Consider the following 18,248-nt stretch of genomic DNA (forward strand, 5'->3'; position numbering starts at 1 on the left):
CCGGCTCCTCCAATTGCCGTACTACTACCAGAGACTGTCAGTCCTAACAACAGCATGCGGCACTGCCGCCTAGGGGCATTATCCCACCTAGGGTATGGGTCAACCCTAGAGATTTGACAACCCCACGGCGATTTGACACCTGTACGGCGACTTTGACAGTCTACAGTGAGTTGACAATTCTTCAATTGTCCGCGTCATTAATGACGGCGCCATACCACGCTCCACTATATATATCGGGGAAGGCAACAGTGCTAGAGGCCCCCTCGGGGAAAAACTATCAGGCTTGCTCTCTCTCTCTCTTTTCCTCCCTCGTTGAGCTCCTTGTTTTTTTTCACTGTTGTTTAGTCTCCTTTCTGACTTGACCGTCGGAGAGTCTCCGTCGGAGCCGCCTTCGATCAGTGCAGATTTTTTTTTACAAGCGTTCATTTTTGATGATCAGACGATGAGAAAATTGACCGCAACAGAACTGAAGAAGCTTCTGCATGATTGAAGATACGATTGCCCCGCTATTACTACAACTACCGTACAATGTCATTACTGTTTTTTAATTCGGATCCACCAAATCATGTTGCATAAAGTATTGTAATGCCGGTAAATCAACAAAGCGGAATGGTAATTGGTACATATTATATAAAGGCTCTAATATTTTTTAGCCAGATTGCAAGAACTAATAATTAATATGAGAGCAATCTTTAAGGATATCTGGATATAAATTCTATCACTGGAATTATATAATAATAACATCATAATGAGCAAGAAATTAGTTAGTAGATAAATTTTTTTTATTACAGTTGCCAACAAAAGATTTTGGGCCCGGGGGCCCCCCTCGTATCTTAAATCCATTGAAAAGATCTTGCTAACTGACGTTAAGAAAGCTTCATGTATCTTGGAAATGGACAAAAAGTGATGAACACTCATTGTACTGATTCATATACAGTCCAACATCTCATAACTTTAACGCAGCACTATTAATGAGACTGTCTTCGTACCACTTGTCACTTATAGGGAACAATCCGACTGTACCCAAAAAAAACTGGTAACCTAACGCAAGTTCATATAATAATTGCTGCAAACATCAAATCAATTTTGTTGGCGCATGCAAATAATGCCATAGTGTCACGTGGTTTTTAATTTATTAAGTGTGGATTGTAGACAGTTTTTTTTGCAGTTTTTGAGGTATCTATTCAAATTTTCATATCAGATGATTGAATTTTTTTTAATATTATTTTTTAATATTTATTTTTAAATCCACCTTATTTTTCATCTTATTTTTAAAAATATGTTATCTTTGCTGGCACGGCTTGGATGCGATGAAATGGAACGTTGAATATGCGATTCCGGATTTGAATTTTTAGACATATTTTTTTAGACTAAATGATTTATCATAATAAAAAATTTTAAATTTTAAATTTATTTTAAATTTAAAATTAAAATTATATATTTAATCTATAAATTTAAATTTAAATTTAAATTTAAAATAAAATTATATTTTAAAAATATAATTTTATTTTTTTATTTTTTATTTTATTCTTTTTTTTTCATACATTTTTTTTTTCAAACCTACCTCCGTACAAAAGGCAAAGCGGAGGGATGGAAGGAGGGGGGCACTGGGCAGTGGGAGTGATGGGATGTGGGTAGGCTGAAAATGGGTTGGACTGGACCGGGTCCTGCCCCTGCTCGAGCCCAATCTGAAATAATTTTTCGGACTTCGGATCGGACTTAAGCCCGATTTTATTGAAAAAATATCGGTTCGAGCCCAACCCGAGCCCAATCCGATTTTTCACAGTTTTCTTCCCCTCTTAAAAGAAAAAACAAAAGAAAAAAAATCCCAACCTCTAACCTCCGGCTTCTCCATAGACTGCGGCCAAAAAGATCGACGAGCATCTTGACGATGGGCAGGAGGACCTCCATCTTATTAAGGATGGTGGCCCCGTCATTGATAATGATAACCTCGCCAGAGGCGAAAGCGATCATCTTGTCCATGCCCTTGGGGCCGAGGCTGGTGCGCACGGCATCTGCCATCGTGCGAGCGGTGATGATGTTGGCCTACCGCACATCGTCGCATCGCTTGTTGTCGACGTAGCTCTCCGTATTGAAGGAGGAGGCACGGGCTGTGGCGGCGGATGAGGTGACGGCGACCGCCATGCGAGCTTGGAGAGGAGGAGAGAGGGACGGGTGAAACTCTAGAAATTGGCTCGTTACAAAACCCTAATAGAGGCGCAGGCCGTGGGGGCGGATGAGGTGACGGTGGCTGCCATGCAAGCTTGGAGAGGAGGAGAGAGGGACAGGTGAAACCCTAGAAACCAGCTCGTTACAAAACCCTAATAATGTTAGACGGCGGAGGAGCGAAGAAGGTTTGAGTTGGAGGTGAGGAGAGAGAATGAGCAAGATGGAACAGTAAAACCCAGTTTATTTGGCTTGGGTAGTCGGGCTAAATAGACTTAAGAGTTAAGAGGGGAAGAACTAGGTACAGGCCTACAGGCCTCATGTAAAAATTATCGGGCTGAATTTTGGGCTAATATTTGGACTCGGGCTCGGGCCGGGTTCGGACCGGGCCAAAGGTATATCCGAGCCCGGGCAGAAATACAAACGGGCTCTAAATTTAAGCCGAAGTCCGGTCTAAATTTTTTCGGGCCAAGTCCAAAGCTCGATCCGAAGTCGGCCCGGCCCCATAGATCTCGGGCCGGCTCGAGCCCAGTTCCAGCCCTAGATGTGGGCGTAGGAGTTGGGAGAGGGTGAAGGGGGTGAGGCGAGGGGTGGTGCTTGTGTTCGAGTAAAGCGATGGGGGCCGCGGGATGCGGGTTTCGCCGTGGTCGGATGGAGGGGGCACCAAGCGGCGGGGGGCATTGGGTGCAGTGTGGGGGCCGTGGGGTGCAGATGTGGGGGGCCCTAGGAGGTGTGGCGCAAATAGGCGACCATGGCGGCAGGAAAGTTCGGGTGTGGAGCCCGAAAGGAAGGGTGAGGAGGAGAGGCAGCTGGATAGTGGTGCTGCAGGTGGCGCGTCAAAGAGGGGTGGGTGCAAATCCGTCGTGGGCAAAGAAAAGTGAAGGATTGGAGAGGGGTGTTGGTGGGGAAGGAAGGAAGAAACGAAAAAAATATATATATATATATTATTTGATTAATAATAAAATATTTTTATTTTATTAATAAAAATATTATTACTGTATTAATAATATAATATTATTATTTGATTAATAATCAAATATTATTATTTAATTAATAATAAAATATTATTATTTGATTGGTAATAAAATATTATTATTTTATTAATAAAAAAATTTATTATCTGGTTAATAATAAAATATTATTATTTTAATAAAAATATTATTATTTGATTGGTAATAAAATATTATTATTTTATTAATAATAAAATATTATTATTTGATTAATAATAAAATATTATTATTTTATTAATATTATAATATTATTATTTGATTAATAATAAAATATTATTATTTGATATGTGAGAATATGGGAGCACAGGCTTTTGATACTTACAATACATTACCACCGATCTTGAGCTTCAACATTGTGGTGGAAGAAAGGAAGGTAATATTAACCATTGTTGGGGCCCAGTGGGGACTCAACCGCCGATCTCCTCTTCAACTCTGACCCTTGATTGGCTATCAATCCAATCCTCGGTCATCGATCCTTACTTCGATAATCTATCTTCACTCTTATATCTACCAACCCGAAGTAGCCCCCTTCGACATCATTTGCGGCTCCTCCATCCATCCACCACTAATCGACTCTCCTCCGATACTGTGTTGTATTATTTTTATTATTAATAAAATAATAATATTTTTATTATTAATCAAATAATAATATTTAATTATTAATAAAGTAATAATATTTTTATTAATAAAATATATTTTATTAAAAATTAAATAATAAATATTTTTTATTAATAAAATAATAATATTTTATTACTAATCAAATGATAATAATTTATTACTAATCAAATATTTTTTCTTTCGTTTCTTCCTTCCCCCTAACATTATCGCCCCCCCTCGTGATCTTCCTCAGTCCACGACCAACCCGCACCCACCCCCCCTCCCGCATGCCACCTGTGGCACCATCGTTTTGCTGTTGCTCCTCCGCACCCTCCCTTCAGGGCCCATGCTCGGATCTCCCCACCGCTAGGGGTGGAAATAGGCCAGGTCAGACTTTGACTTAAATATGCTAGGTCTGTATTATAAAATACTAGCCTGAGCCTAACTTGTTGGACTGGTTTAAACTTAAAATGAGGCTCGGCCTAGTCTGTTTTGTAAAATAAAAAAGTCTAATCTAATCTGAAAGCCTTTAAATAGACCAACAGGTCTAGGCTTTCAAGGCCTCAACATAGATCCAAAGGCCTATCAAACATAATAATCTTCTACCTCTAACAGGCCTCAAATTACAGAGAATATAACTTGAACCAAATGAAAAGTAGAAAGTAGTATCTCAATAATTAATTAATTATATAAATTAATAAAATTATAATTTTTTATTATATATATATTAAATTTATATAGGCCGATCTGCAGGCTTTTAGGCCAAACTTTGAAATTTTAGGCATGACCTATTTATTTAAACAGACCTTTTTAAAAGCCTATGCTTGGCTTATTTAGATAAACAGCCTAAGATAGGTCAGACTAGGTCGCAGGCCCCTGACAGGCCGCCTGGCCTATTTCCACCCCTACTCACTGCCATAGCCTCCTGTTCACACTGCATTCCTCTCGGCCCTGCGCCTACACCCTACGCTCCCCTGCACCGCACCCCATGCCCCAAGTGCCCCTGTCGCCCGATGCCCCCACCCCCTCCCCCTCTTGGCGAAACCCGCACTCTACGCCCCTCGCCGCTCCATGCGAATACAAGCACCGCCCTCCCCCCTAACCCCAACCCTCTGTGCCCTCCCCCCCAACCCCAACCCCTAGCTCCGTTCCCACGCCCCCCTCGGCGCCTGCATCCCACGCCCCTCCGTGTCCGCATCCTACTACCCCGTCACTCGATGCCTCCTCCCCGCAGACCCAATGAAGCCTGCACCTACGCCCCCTCGTCCCTTGATACGAAATCAAGAATGAAAAAAAAAAATGCATCCCTTGATACGAAGGGAGAATGGAAAAAAAAATTAAGAATGAAATCGCATCTCGAAGGTATGATTCCATTTAAACTGAAATCACATATTCAACACGTGATTTCAATTTTAAAATTAAAATTAAATTTAAATTTTAAATTATACCAGATCATGTCATTTGAAATCGCATATTAAGTATATTATTTAAAGTCCAAAATCGCATATTCAACACGTGATTTCATTATATTCGAGCTGAGTCAGCTCAAATATCATATTTTTAAAAATAAAATAAAAAATAAATTGATTTGAGTATAATATTTAAAAAATAATATTTAAAAAAAATCCCAAATGATTTCTACCAACGTGAAATGATTTCACCATTCACTGTAATAATCTAGACAGAGGAAAGATCAAAAAGGTTCTCCCGTGACAAAACTATAATTTTCAAACGGGTTTATCTTGTTGTGTCGTTCATCTCTTTGACGAAGGAAGCCCGTTATGGGCCATATTTATTGCAAGATAGACAATGGAGTCCCTCTTATCTTCTGAGCAGCTGTCATCAGATAGCTCTGACTTTTTTAATAAAAAATACATATCTTGTTATCATAGCTGTTTCTCTTATTTGAAGATACATACCTTGCTCTGACTTGTTTGATACGGCAATCTTTTAATCCCAAAGCATTTGTATACAAAATTATATATATATATTACAATAGTACGTAAGTGATTCTAGTGCAAGATGGCTATATCTCAGCAACATCACTGTTACAAAAAAATCCGGAATTCATGCTCGTACAACTTGCTCCTTGATATAAAATACAACACCATCACCAGATAAAAACACAGCTTTATCATCAAAGTAGACGTGACAGTTCATCTACAGCATTGAAGGTGTGCACGAAATCATGTGGTGCCACCGTTTGTACGGTTCAGAAAATCAACTAATGGCAACAGAATAACAATTTCTAATGCAAATTATAACATTTAGAATCCAATTGGATGGTGATGTATGTTAACTTGCACGCCAAAAAAACAAGTGCACACATAACGACTCATTTCACAGACAACTGCTTTTACCAAACTGGATCCACGTACACACAAATCATCAATGTAATCATTCAAGCTTACATCGGAAAAAAAATAAAATAAAATAAAATAAAAATTCAAGCGCTTACCTGTTTCATGGGGATTGTTTGCGATGACTGTTCATTGACATTTCCAAAGGATTATCCTTGCAATGTACCCTTCGAAACAAAATTTTGAAGCAGAAATAATCACACGAAAAGCAAGTCCAACCAACATTCCCAGCCACAAACTTCTTTTTCATCGCTCCCCAACGCAGATAAACAAAACAGAAGAAATGGTGAGAGCACGACAAGTCGCCAGAATCCCAAGCCTTGCATCTTGACGAACTCCAAATCATATCTTATACTAATAAACGCCCCCACCGTGGCAAGATCTTGTCCCTCCATTATTCCCGAACCGAAAGGTTTCCGGTCGAATCTTTCGCACGAAAGAATGATTCACCTTCTCTGGATCGCTCGGTTCGCACTTCCGGAGCAGTGCAGATGAATGGAAGAAAGGCTTTGAATGCTTTGAGAGTTGTGCAAGATGCGATCCATCGGTTCCAACCGCGAAAGACGGCAGCAATCGTTCTTTCGGGCAAAAGGTGCAACCCTCGAACCCGGTCCGGATCACCCGGAATCTCCTCCACAACTCCAACTCCCGTGCCCCGCCGCCCTCCGCTCTCTCTATCTCAATTGATAAGGAGAACCCAGTTCACAAATGCCCTCGTGGACCTCATGGATCCACCTCAAAAGCCGGCGGTAAGTCTTCAGTTATTTAAAAAACGTTGCTCCCTCTTCCTCCTTCCTCCTCTTCTCTTTCTCTCTCTCTATAAAATCCCAAACATAAACTCGCATGCCTATTGATCGAAGGCCTGGCAGACCCACTTCGGGGGGAAAATCTTCTGGAACGGAAACCGAGTTGTTGTTAATGCGGCCTTTGTCCCGAGCCCAAGTGGTTGTTTGGTGTGGATATGTTGTAGTTTGAATGAGCGTTGGCTGGTGTTTGAGTTCTGCCTCCTCTTGTTTCAAGAACCGGTGGGCGTCTTGATTGGTGGTGCTGCCAAGCTTTGGTTGGGTTCTTGGGAGGATGTTTTCTTTGACGTGTAGCCAGAGGGCTTTGGATCTGGTCGCTTGTGGGTGCCCTTTGAGTGGAGGCGGCTGTGGGAGGTCGCGGCGGAGGCCGGTTTGGCGGCGCAGCGGTGGTGCTCGCTGCCGGGTCTCATCGACACAGAATGGTAATTTTTATGCTTTTCTTGGTATTTGATAGCGGGTTTCGGGGTCTTATTTGGATGAGGTGATTGTATGTCTTGGGCTTGCAGTGGATGTTTCAAGTTTGGGGCCGCCTGTTGGTGTCAAACCTTTGGTATCTGGTACCGGACCCATCCAGATGTCTTCTTTGCTGGAAGCGGTTTCCAATGACCTGCAACAGCTAAACAAGAATCTAAAATCAGTGAGTGTTCTTTCTCAGTTGTCCTCTCTTAGGGATTTTGGAATTTATCTTGATTTATGTTACTAGCTTTGTGGTTATCTATCAGTGCTTCGCTTACTTGTGGATGAGATGTGAGGTGTACTATGAATGCAAAGTGGGGAAAAAATTTCTTACTCAAGTCCAGTTCTTGAAACCGTGACAAATGGCTTCAAGAAGATCCTAAATAAGGATCGAGGCTGTAATCATATTCAGTTTTTAATTGCCAGATTAGCAAGTGACCCTGTTTTAGACAAATCTGGAACTGTATGCAACTGGACAACTGGTGCTAACACCAAAGATGATTCATTAACAATAAGTGTGGGAAGGAACAAATTGTTCTGTGCTATCATGAACAAATTCCGATTAACTAAAAATTGGAACATACAGGAGAGCACAAGACTCTGCTTAACCCCAGAATATCAGGTGAAAGTACATCAAAGAAAGGATGTTCAGTTACCAGCAAATGACTCTGAAACAAATATCTGTTCCTGTTGGTAAACCAAAGGAAAAAATAGGTAAATGTTTTGGGTGATCAGAACATCAAGGCAGGGGCATGGGGAAATGCTACAAGCAAACTCAAGACAAAACAATTAGGAAAAATTGAGGAGCATAAATGATGGAAAGTAATTTTTCTCATCAAGTTAATGGAAGGGCATATGTTTGGAAGAGCAATCAAGGAAGATCCATGAAAGTAGAGAAACCCAAAGATCAGGTACCAGAAGATGCTTTACTGTAATTGAGAATGTTTTACTTTTAATAAATTACTAACCATATCACATAGGTTGCAGACTCTCTGCTAGGATTGAGGTCTTTAGATGATAGCACTGGAGTTCTATGAACTGGTAGAACTGAACATGATGATTTTGTGGATTTTATTGATCAACTTATTGTGCATTACATTAAAGCATTTGTTGTCTACCTTTCAATGCTTATTAAAGGGTACAATCATGGAAGGGCATTACATAAATAGTACAATTTTTACTTGATGGTTGAATTGGAATTGAGATGGTGATGCATGGACTGAATTTACAGGCCTTGTAGGCTGTAGGGACATTCATAACTGCTTGCTGGTCATCCTAAAATTGCTAGTCAAGGTGGGTGAATTGATGGTAGCAATACATGCTCTTATTGCTTCGAATGGGATGCATACCTCACATTATGGATTGTGGTGAACCTACAAGGCATGCCACAAGTAGCGGATTGAGTATGCACACCTAAGGAGCTGAAAGAAGATACTTTTTGGAAGGAAATGCTAGTGTTCTTGACTATTATCTATGATCAACTGGCATCAATGCAGAAAACATTGAGGAAGGTGGTCGTTTTTTTTTTTTTTGCACCACTTATGGTTATGTTTGGTAAAAAGCTTTTCTTAGGTCATTGTCAAGGACAGAAGTTGTGAGAATATGATCTCATGAAAAGCAGCCACAGAATTTTTGCTCGGTAAACAAACACTCTGTCCCAAAAACTGCTGCCTGCTGTTATTGTATATACATCTGGACTGTAATATGTATCATGTCTGGATTCTTTTGGTGGTGAGGTTCCTTGCACGTGCAGGACGGTAGTGCATACGATAGATATATACCTATTTTAAAGACTTCCATATTGGATTCTTTTGGACACTTCGACACTTGACACCTTTATCATGTGCCAAGAAACATCAGATAAGGGTATTTTGTGCTAGCATGATCTAGGCTCTCTTACATGGTGCTAGATGGATTTGGATGACAGTGGACTCACCTTACGATGGCATATGCATTTCTTCATTGTATTGATAGAAATATTGCATATAAGCAAGAGCTTCATTAGTGGCTTATTGGCAGGTTTAATATACTCGACATGCTTTCTGAATATGATTGAGTGTCAAAAGCAGAGGAATCCTAAGGAATTTATTAAGGTTGTATGTAGTAATCTGATATCAAAAAAATAAAAAATAAAAAATATATGACTGTTACTTACATCAAATAATCTATTTGCTCACAAATATGCTTTTTTTTTGTCCCAAAAAAAGCATCAGTCATATACTTTCTTACTTTGACATATCAACCAGTTGTTAAACCACAATTTGTCCCACAAATTCTTGAATATGAATTTCACTTTAGATTTTCAAATGTCAGCAGTAGGTGCAGCAATTAATTGACCTTGAACTTTTATTCATCTATATTTTTGTCACTTTTCTTCATGCTTGAATAAAATTTGATATCAAGTATGTGAATCACTTATAAATTTTAGTCTATCTCTCAATAATCATTGATTTTTTCCAAGTATCACATGGTCACGGTGATGGTGAACTAGTTTATTTTCTTGTTTATGTTTTGTAAACTAATTTATTTTCTTGTTTATGTTTTTCTTTTTTTAGAATTTTATTTTTGCTGTTTATGCTTTCTATTTGAATCTGAAGAAGGTCACTTTGATTGTTCAGTTACCTTCATTTTTTTATTGATCTCTCAGATACCCCTATCTGACAAATTTTCTTGTAGATTGTTGGATCAGAAAATCCAGTTCTAGTGTCTGCAGCGGAGCAGATATTTGGTGCTGGTGGAAAGAGGTTGAGGCCTGCTCTGGTTTTCCTGGTGTCAAGGGCCACTGCTCAAATTGCAGGTTTAGAGTAAGTTATATCATTTTTGTCCTGATAATCTATAGCAGCCCTAATAACAAAAAGAATACCATGAAGGATTCATTCATGCACTTTTCAACCAGGGAACTAACAACCCAACATCAACGTTTAGCAGAGATCATCGAGATGATCCATACAGCAAGTTTGATACATGATGATGTGTTAGATGAAAGTGAAATGCGAAGAGGTAGATATTTTATGTAGCTTTAATTTTTTCTTTTCATTTTGAAATGTTTGCTCTATTTAAAATTTTTGCAGTTGTTGACTTCCTATATGAAACAAGTGGCATCATGCTAACACAAGCATAGCAACACATTTTCTTCAAAAATATAGCAAGATAATATAGAAAAATCAAACAGATTCCTTTATTGTTAAACATGAGACTATACAAAAAATTGATACCAATTTTGGTTATTGTTATGCCCAAAATCCAAGACATAACGTGGCCATGCTACCAAGGGATACTGCCCTAGATAACACGAAGCCTAACAACTATAATCAGCGAAAATCTATCATAAATAAGTTATAATAAAAGATTCAATTTGATCATTCATCAAGTACATAAACCAAAATTGGTTCAGAGCATCTAAATCCAAAATTAAATACCAAATCCATGCCTTAAAATTCATAAATAATTGATTACAAATCCATGATCATCCAATAAACTAAGTTTCAGCTATAAAATTTTCAAACTTACTATGCAGATCCCCAGCCTGAATCTTCCATCGTTGCTAACCTTATTTCTTTGTAAAAGAAAAAGAAAAATAAAGAGATATGAGTTACATTAGCTCAGTAAGTAAAACCTATATTTTCTTATCGGATTAAGCATAAATTTTTTCATGATAATGTAATATTTATAAAATAACAGATGTTACAAAAATAAAGCATTTCATAGAGCATATAATAAAACAAATCATAAAAACAATCATGCATGCATAAATTATGAAATTTTATAAATATAATTCATAAATCATTCTTCTTAGATATTTGTGTGATGTTTCAAAATATTGTTCACATATATTCATGCTATGGTCATTTTATACTTGTGACAGAACCATCATTGTAATCGATAAGTTTTATAATTTGTATTACCAACTTTATACCCAATGGCAGAGGGTCATTTGTCGATTGACCTCACTTTCGTAAGGTTGTCATAGCTATCTAAGAGCCTTTAAAATTTTATATCTTTTTCTTAAAATATACATATATATAGGTAAAAAAATAATAAAATTTATGCTTCATAAAATGCTATTTTTATAACAAATATTCAGGTAATGAATGGTCATAATAAAACATGCCTTTTGTTTCACATGTGCTAATCCGTATTTTATGAAAAATATGATTTCATCGGCAACAGATCATATGCAAGAAAAATATGATAATTTAAAAATAAATAAGGAGCGCAAGATCTACTTACCTTGTTCATCTTAGATGTTAGACTTTATTAGATGAACCAGATAATTCTATTTAAAATATTAAATCATAATCATTTTTTTCAATTAATTAAATTATAATAAATAATAAAAAGGAAGTCAGTCATCAAGTGATCGATCTGATAGACTATCTGCACATCAAAGCGGTTCAAGATCTTCTTGTCAGGGTCAATATGGATCCCTAGAAGAGAAAGGCGTGACTCGATATAGGATTCATAGGTCTTCTTGAAGGGAGAAAGTGGATGAAGAGAAAAAAAATCAAGAGAGAGTCATTGTCACTTTCAACGGAAGAAATTCTGATCGGGTCTTCGGATAGGAAGACAAAACCTCGAATCGAGATCCCTGCATGCTCTTAGATAGAGAAAGAGAGAGAGTAGACAAAGACCTAAGAGAGAGACAAGAGAAAGAAAACCCTTCTCTCTCTTTTTTTTCCTTTTCTTCTTCTTCTTTTTTCTTCCTTTTTTTGGTCGAACAGGGGGGAGATACGGGTGGGGGCTAATGCTTTGGTGGGGTGCGGCGGCATAGTCAGAGGTCCGGTAGCAGCAATCGATGGTGAGCAGCAGGGGATGGTCGGCAGCAAGTGACCGACCAACAAAAATACGAAGAGAGGACGAAAAATATGGGATTGCCCCTTTTTTTTTGTTTTTGCTGATTGTTGGCCGATCACCAGTGGGGCAAGACCTTCGGGGAGGTATAGAGTGGTCGTGTGTAATGATCCGGATGGGTGGCACCACGGGTGGCAGCACCAGTAGCCGAAAAAAGGGGAAGAGGGCTCGCCCAAAATAGGAAAAAAATAAGGAGTCCTCTTTGGTGGCTTTTTCGGCGAATCTGATGGCTAGCGACCGTCACAAGGGCATGAGAAGAAGGGGAAGGAAGAGAGGAAGAGGGGCCGGGACTTACTTTGGGCTCCGATAACGTCTCCGATGAAGATTCGATGAATATTTTTGGTGGACATGGTGAGGGTATCCGTAGCTTTAACAGGAGAAATCAAGGAGAAAGAAGAGGGAGGAAGATCCAGCTTCATCGTGGGTTGCTTAGGAGGGGGAGGGGTGATTTATAGGAGACTCTCAATGGTTTTTGGCAGCCCTTAGGAGTCCGGTTCCCAATTGGATTTGATAAGGAAGAAGACTCCCATCAGAAGTCTTCGTTCCTCTATTTTATTTTATTTTTTTTATTTTTTCTCGCTTTAAATTTGTGCACCTGGTCCAATTATCACAGCTATGATACGTTAATCACTTGAAAAATGATTCCTACCATCAAGGTTTCCTGTATCACATACTTGTGGCGACCAGTGTTCCATAATTGGCACAAGTATGTATTTTAGAACTTCTATTATTGGTTAATTGAGACATTTTGACTTGTTTGAGTATAATATATGATATATTTTGAATCTTTGTACTTAATGTTTGATTTCATAAGCACTTGATATGCTATGAATTCTCCCAGATATTTGTTGTTTTTGATAAGCATCACTTTAGAGCAAGTTTATTATTCTATATTAAGAACTCCAAACCAAGTACTAACATCAAGATAATACTACCAAAAGGAGGCTGATCTTAAAACAAATGATAAATAGTTCCAGCATATTTAGTATCACTACATCCTAGTTATCAATGCATTACATTATGTCTACCATGTTTTGAAAACTTGGTTGTAGTTTCGGTTTCAATCTTCATTTGGAATTTCAGTTTTGACAGTTTGGGGAAATACCAACCTTTTGTGTTTCCATCAAAAAAATAAAAAAAACCATAAAAAGAGTTTGAAAGCTTAAATATTAAAGATGAAACAGCCAAGGAAAGTTACTTGATGATAGGGTATTTTTTTTGTTGTATAGATTCTTTACCTGTGTGGTTTACATAATTTTAGGTTGAAGTGAATATTGCATATGAGTGAAATTCAACTATACTTGTATTTTGTATTCTCAACACACAACATGGATGTATCATTTACTTGTAGAACTTCAGTCATGCAAACATTCATTATACTTAGCAATTAAAATACTATTATAAGGCCTCTTTGGAGCCCGCAGCCCATTGAGGGGTATGTCTATTATCTACCGATTCTTTTAACTTAAGAAAAGAAAGAAAAACCATAGGGAATTGATACTATAAGTCTATGTACTTAGAAAAATAAAGAAATGATCCTAATATGATGGTAAATATCAAAAATAAAATCTATCAGAAATCAGCTGAAATCAAAGAAACTAGATTGGAGCTGGTTAGTTTTAGCTGAAATTGATCAACAATATTGGAACTCACCAAACTCCAAAACTGGGGTCAGTGTCTTGGCTGAAATGTATCGGTTTTAGTCAAAATGTAAAACCTTCGTGTTTACCATTTTAGGTACATTAACCTTGGAAATATGTTCCCTGCTACATCAATAATGCTTTGAATGCTTTATTTGAAGGAATGTGTGGATGAAATTATGGCGGCTTATTAGATCTTATTTAAGAGCAGATTGAGAAAAGGAAGAACGGTGTTGAAACCAGATTTGAAAAGGCCTTCAATAATACTGATTAGGACATTCCATTGGATATTTGGAAGGCCAAAACTTTAAGGACACATGGATAAGATGGATTAAAGCAATGCTTGTATGAACAAAGATGCCAATTTCACCGAACGAACATTGATGGAATATTATTTGTTTAGACAAGGAGAGCCATTGTTACCATTCTTCTTAGTGCTCGTTAGTGATGCCATCTCTATATTGATGTGTAAAGCAGTAGAGCAGCGACATATTTCAGTGCTTGGCACATGTGGATGCCTAGAAACAAGTCTGACTCTCTAGTATGCTGTTGATGAAATCATTTTGTCAGGCAGATGAAGGACAGAATGGAGTGCTTTAATTTTTTTCTTTTGTTCATGAAAGGGCTATGTTGTTCACAAATTTATATTGAAAAAACACTTCTTTTTCACCTGCACAAGGAACGAGAAGAGACGTCTACATTTTGCTAGTTAATGAACTTGTAAATTAGCAGATGTGTCATTCAAATATCTAAGATCACCAGTTAAGGATGATTGTAAACTGCAAAGGCAGATTGGTGCCTCTCACTGAGGAGGTGGAAAGAAAATCACCATGGTGCGGGGAAGGTCTTTTATCTCTTAAAGGAAGAGTGATTCAGCTGATTGCAGTAATTAGATGGAGGATTTTGGTGCCAAGATTTAACTTCCCAAAGAAGATGGCCTGCTCGTTCTATTTTACTTTCATAATGATAACCTGAAACCCAATTTTTTAATCAATATCGCTTAAAAAAAAAAAATCACCTATACCATCTCACATTTGCTTCATTCATGTCATTTTGGACTTGTTGAAAAATCTGGGCTTTTCTGATATCTTATCTGTTGAAGTATTAATAGATCAGTGGGTGGAAAGCTGCAAGTAGAAGACTCAACTCAACTAAACTAAGTCTTAATCCCAAATTAGTTGGGGTAGGCTACATGAATCCTTTCCCTCCATTCTGCTCTGTTTAGGGAAAGCTGAGTAGAAGAGTGGGTGTAAAAAATATGAGTCTGTTAAAAGAAGGGTTGGCTGTGATGATAGCTAACAAATAGGTCGATGGGTACCTCGGAAACTAGTTTAAAGCACGAATTATAGGGCTAGGTTACAGGTGTTGGGAAATGTTAATCTTGAATTTTTGAGGCTGATTTACATATGTTGAGCAATATGTCAAAGATAGATATAGTCATACAGGGTCGATAGTCGTGGGAAAAGGATTTCTTTGAGCCCAATTAAGGTAGAAATGGCTATATTGAGTTCAGCAAGGATATAGGTTCTGAATAGGTTAACTAATGCTCTTTAGGGGCCAATTTAGGTTACTGAGTGGGTTGAATATTCCTAAACTATTTCAGTCTAGGCTGATGGGCTATCTGTGAAGTTGTTGGGGTCCTAGGTGGAACTTTTAGTCTGAAAGTAACAACTATTCAAAGACAGCCTTATTCACCTATAAAAGAAACTAAGGACTGTTGGGGTTATCTGCACTGGTATTGACTAATTTATCCTTCCATCGTGTATAAGACAAATATGTTAAATTTATTATATAATAAGTTGTTCAGCATATTTCTATTATTAAGTTTAATTCAGGTCGAATCCTAATTGAAGAAAATATCAAGGTTTTTTTGGGAATGCTAAGGGTTCATGTATTTCTTGTTCAAATGTCTTTGTTAAGCTGTTGTTGAGACTCAGTCGTTAGAATTGAATTGAATAAATTTGTCTTCCACTTAGATACTTCTATTAGTGCGACTTCAATTATTTTTTTGGTGATGCAGCTTTGTAGATACCCTGTTTGTGAACAAGGTGAGATGTTAAATTTGTAGTTGGTGCCAAATCCCCTATTTATTCTTTCAAATATAAATTCGTATTACATCAAACATAAATTTGCAGTAAGCTCAACTTTCTTTGGTTGGATAACTGCATATTTTTAGCTTAGGCTGCTCTTGTACAAATTGTTTGCATGTTTGTCTGATTGCCGGTTTGCTCAATGTGCATATTTCTTCATGTTCACATTGATGAAGGTAGAATTCGAATCTAGGTCCCTTGGTCCAACTGTCATGGACTTTACCAGCTCGATAAGCTGGCACCTTCCACCTGCCTCATGCATTACTAACCACTCCCCAGATTAAAAGCGAGTACGAAGTATAGCGTGCTGAGCTAAATCTTGCTGTTGTATGCTTATCTCACATGAACTTTTGTCCCAGCTTGTGCAACATCTGAGTATAGAGTTCTGCACGTAATTTACACTGTGCAAGCACATCTTCGTGGATTTATTTCAATAGTAAGAACATGCTTTTTGCATAGTCTTGATCTTACATATGGGCATGTGTCTTTGTATGTAGTATTTATTTATATGTGGATCCTATCCATGTGTATGATAAATCCTAATGGTAAGTCTTTTTACTGTCTACCCTCCTACCAAATTCGTATCCAGTGTACGAGTAAGTCCTTTATCCTTTGGTTTTCAAAACAACAGTATCACATAAGATTGTCAATCATTTGAAAAATGCAATTGCAAAATCTGTACAGACGGATATCTTGAGCCGGTTGTATTTTATGTTCTTATTAAAACAAATGGTTTCTTTTAGTTCATCTGGTGGCACATTTGATTGGTTGAGGGAATGAGGTTCGCGAAAAGTCAAACGTGACAAAATCTTCATTGATTTGACAATAGGTTTATGCATATGCAGTTGACCAATGAGAGGACTATCAAGTTATTTCTAGTTTTGCAGGAAGATTTTGTTAACATACATATCACATGGTGAACTAGGCAACCCTCTGGTCTTCTTGTCGGGGTGTTGGTGTTTGTATACTTGCTTTATCCATGAGCTACTGCTTTATATTTTGACAACTGGATTGGATTTTATGCAGTGCAATCTTCACTGCCGAGCTAGAAGAATGTTTTAGAGATAGTTTATTGAACTGTTCAGTTTCTTAGAGATCACCAAGTTATGTTAAGAAAATTCATTTGCTTGAGCTAATAGACCAATTTTAAATTATCTCCAGGGAAGGCAACAATTCATCAACTATATGGGACACGAGTAGCAGTACTGGCTGGAGACTTCATGTTTGCACAATCTTCTTGGTACCTCGCAAATCTTGAAAACATTGAAGTTATAAAACTTATAAGCCAAGTACGTTAGGAAGAAAAACCTCGTCTCTTCTTTCCAAATCCTAATTATATGGTTCATTTCTCACGTAACGGTAGTGTCACAGGTTATCAAGGATTTTGCTAGTGGTGAAATAAAGCAAGCTTCAGGCCTTTTCGACTGTGATGTTACGCTGGAAGAGTATTTGCTTAAGAGCTACTACAAGACTGCATCTTTGATTGCCGCAAGCACAAAGGCTGCTGCTATATTTAGTGGTGTCAGCAGTAGCTTGTGCGAACAGATGTATGAATATGGAAAGAACCTGGGCCTATCATTCCAGGTGGTTGATGACATTCTGGACTTCACTCAATCCGCAGAGCAACTTGGCAAACCAGCTGGTAGTGACCTGGCAAAGGGAAACTTGACTGCCCCTGTGATTTTTGCATTAGAGAAGGAGCCAAGGATACGAGATATCATCAACTCCGAGTTCAGTGATGATGGTTCATTAGACACTGCAATACACTTAGTTAATGAGTGTGGAGGAATCAAGAGAGCTCAAGATCTAGCAAAAGAAAAAGGTGACTTGGCAATCCAAAATCTTCAGTGCCTCCCTCAGTGTGAGTTCAGATCTTCACTTGAGGGGATGGTGAAATATAATCTTGAAAGGATTTACTAGAAAAGGTTCCGTTGTTGATTGAAGTAGAGCCATCCATGTGACTCCAGTGGGAAAGAAAGAGGTGCAATGATAAAGCAACACATTGGATCTATGTTGCCGGAAATTGATTTAATCATTGATTTAATTGCATAGGGATATTGCTTTATATAAGGTTTTTGATCATTGGTTCAACAACCATGGTGACATTCTATTCACATTCCTAAATATTAAGTGGAATAAAATGTAATAGTTTCCTCTATACGAATAAAATTTAAAGTTCATTCATATCTCTTTAGTTTGTCTTCCAGTGTTTTTGTTATATAAGCGATATGTAGCCATTCAAGGTCAAAGCTCTTACTTCATTGGAGGAACAACT

The 18,248-nt window shown here is 38.0% G+C and overlaps 1 protein-coding gene across 1 annotated transcript; it reads left to right on the forward strand.

The window, feature by feature from the left end:
* The first annotated feature begins 6,878 nt into the window (after window positions 1-6,878).
* Window positions 6,879-17,996, forward strand: LOC105048867 (solanesyl-diphosphate synthase 2, chloroplastic). The gene is made up of 6 exons (XM_010928341.4): window positions 6,879-7,358; window positions 7,443-7,573; window positions 10,069-10,196; window positions 10,289-10,392; window positions 17,135-17,262; window positions 17,345-17,996. Exons 1-6 carry the CDS (start codon window positions 7,211-7,213, stop codon window positions 17,891-17,893), a joined length of 1,188 nt encoding a protein of 395 aa, XP_010926643.1. The 5' UTR covers window positions 6,879-7,210; the 3' UTR covers window positions 17,894-17,996.
* Window positions 17,997-18,248: the final 252 nt, after the last annotated feature.

The sequence above is a fragment of the Elaeis guineensis genome, chromosome 2, assembly GCF_000442705.2.
Source record: "Elaeis guineensis isolate ETL-2024a chromosome 2, EG11, whole genome shotgun sequence".
In the NCBI taxonomy this organism is placed as follows: Eukaryota; Viridiplantae; Streptophyta; class Magnoliopsida; order Arecales; family Arecaceae; genus Elaeis; species Elaeis guineensis.

What these genes read in the sequence shown, in the direction of transcription:
- LOC105048867 (XM_010928341.4), top strand. Translation starts at nt 7,211, where the DNA reads ATGTTTTCTTTGACGTGTAGCCAGAGGGCTTTGGATCTGGTCGCTTGT. An exon ending in TAAACAAGAATCTAAAATCA is followed by an intron (nt 7,574 to 10,068) that starts GTGAGTGTTCTT and finishes ATTTTCTTGTAG; the next exon opens with ATTGTTGGATCAGAAAATCC. An exon ending in TGAAAGTGAAATGCGAAGAG is followed by an intron (nt 10,393 to 17,134) that starts GTAGATATTTTA and finishes AATTATCTCCAG; the next exon opens with GGAAGGCAACAATTCATCAA.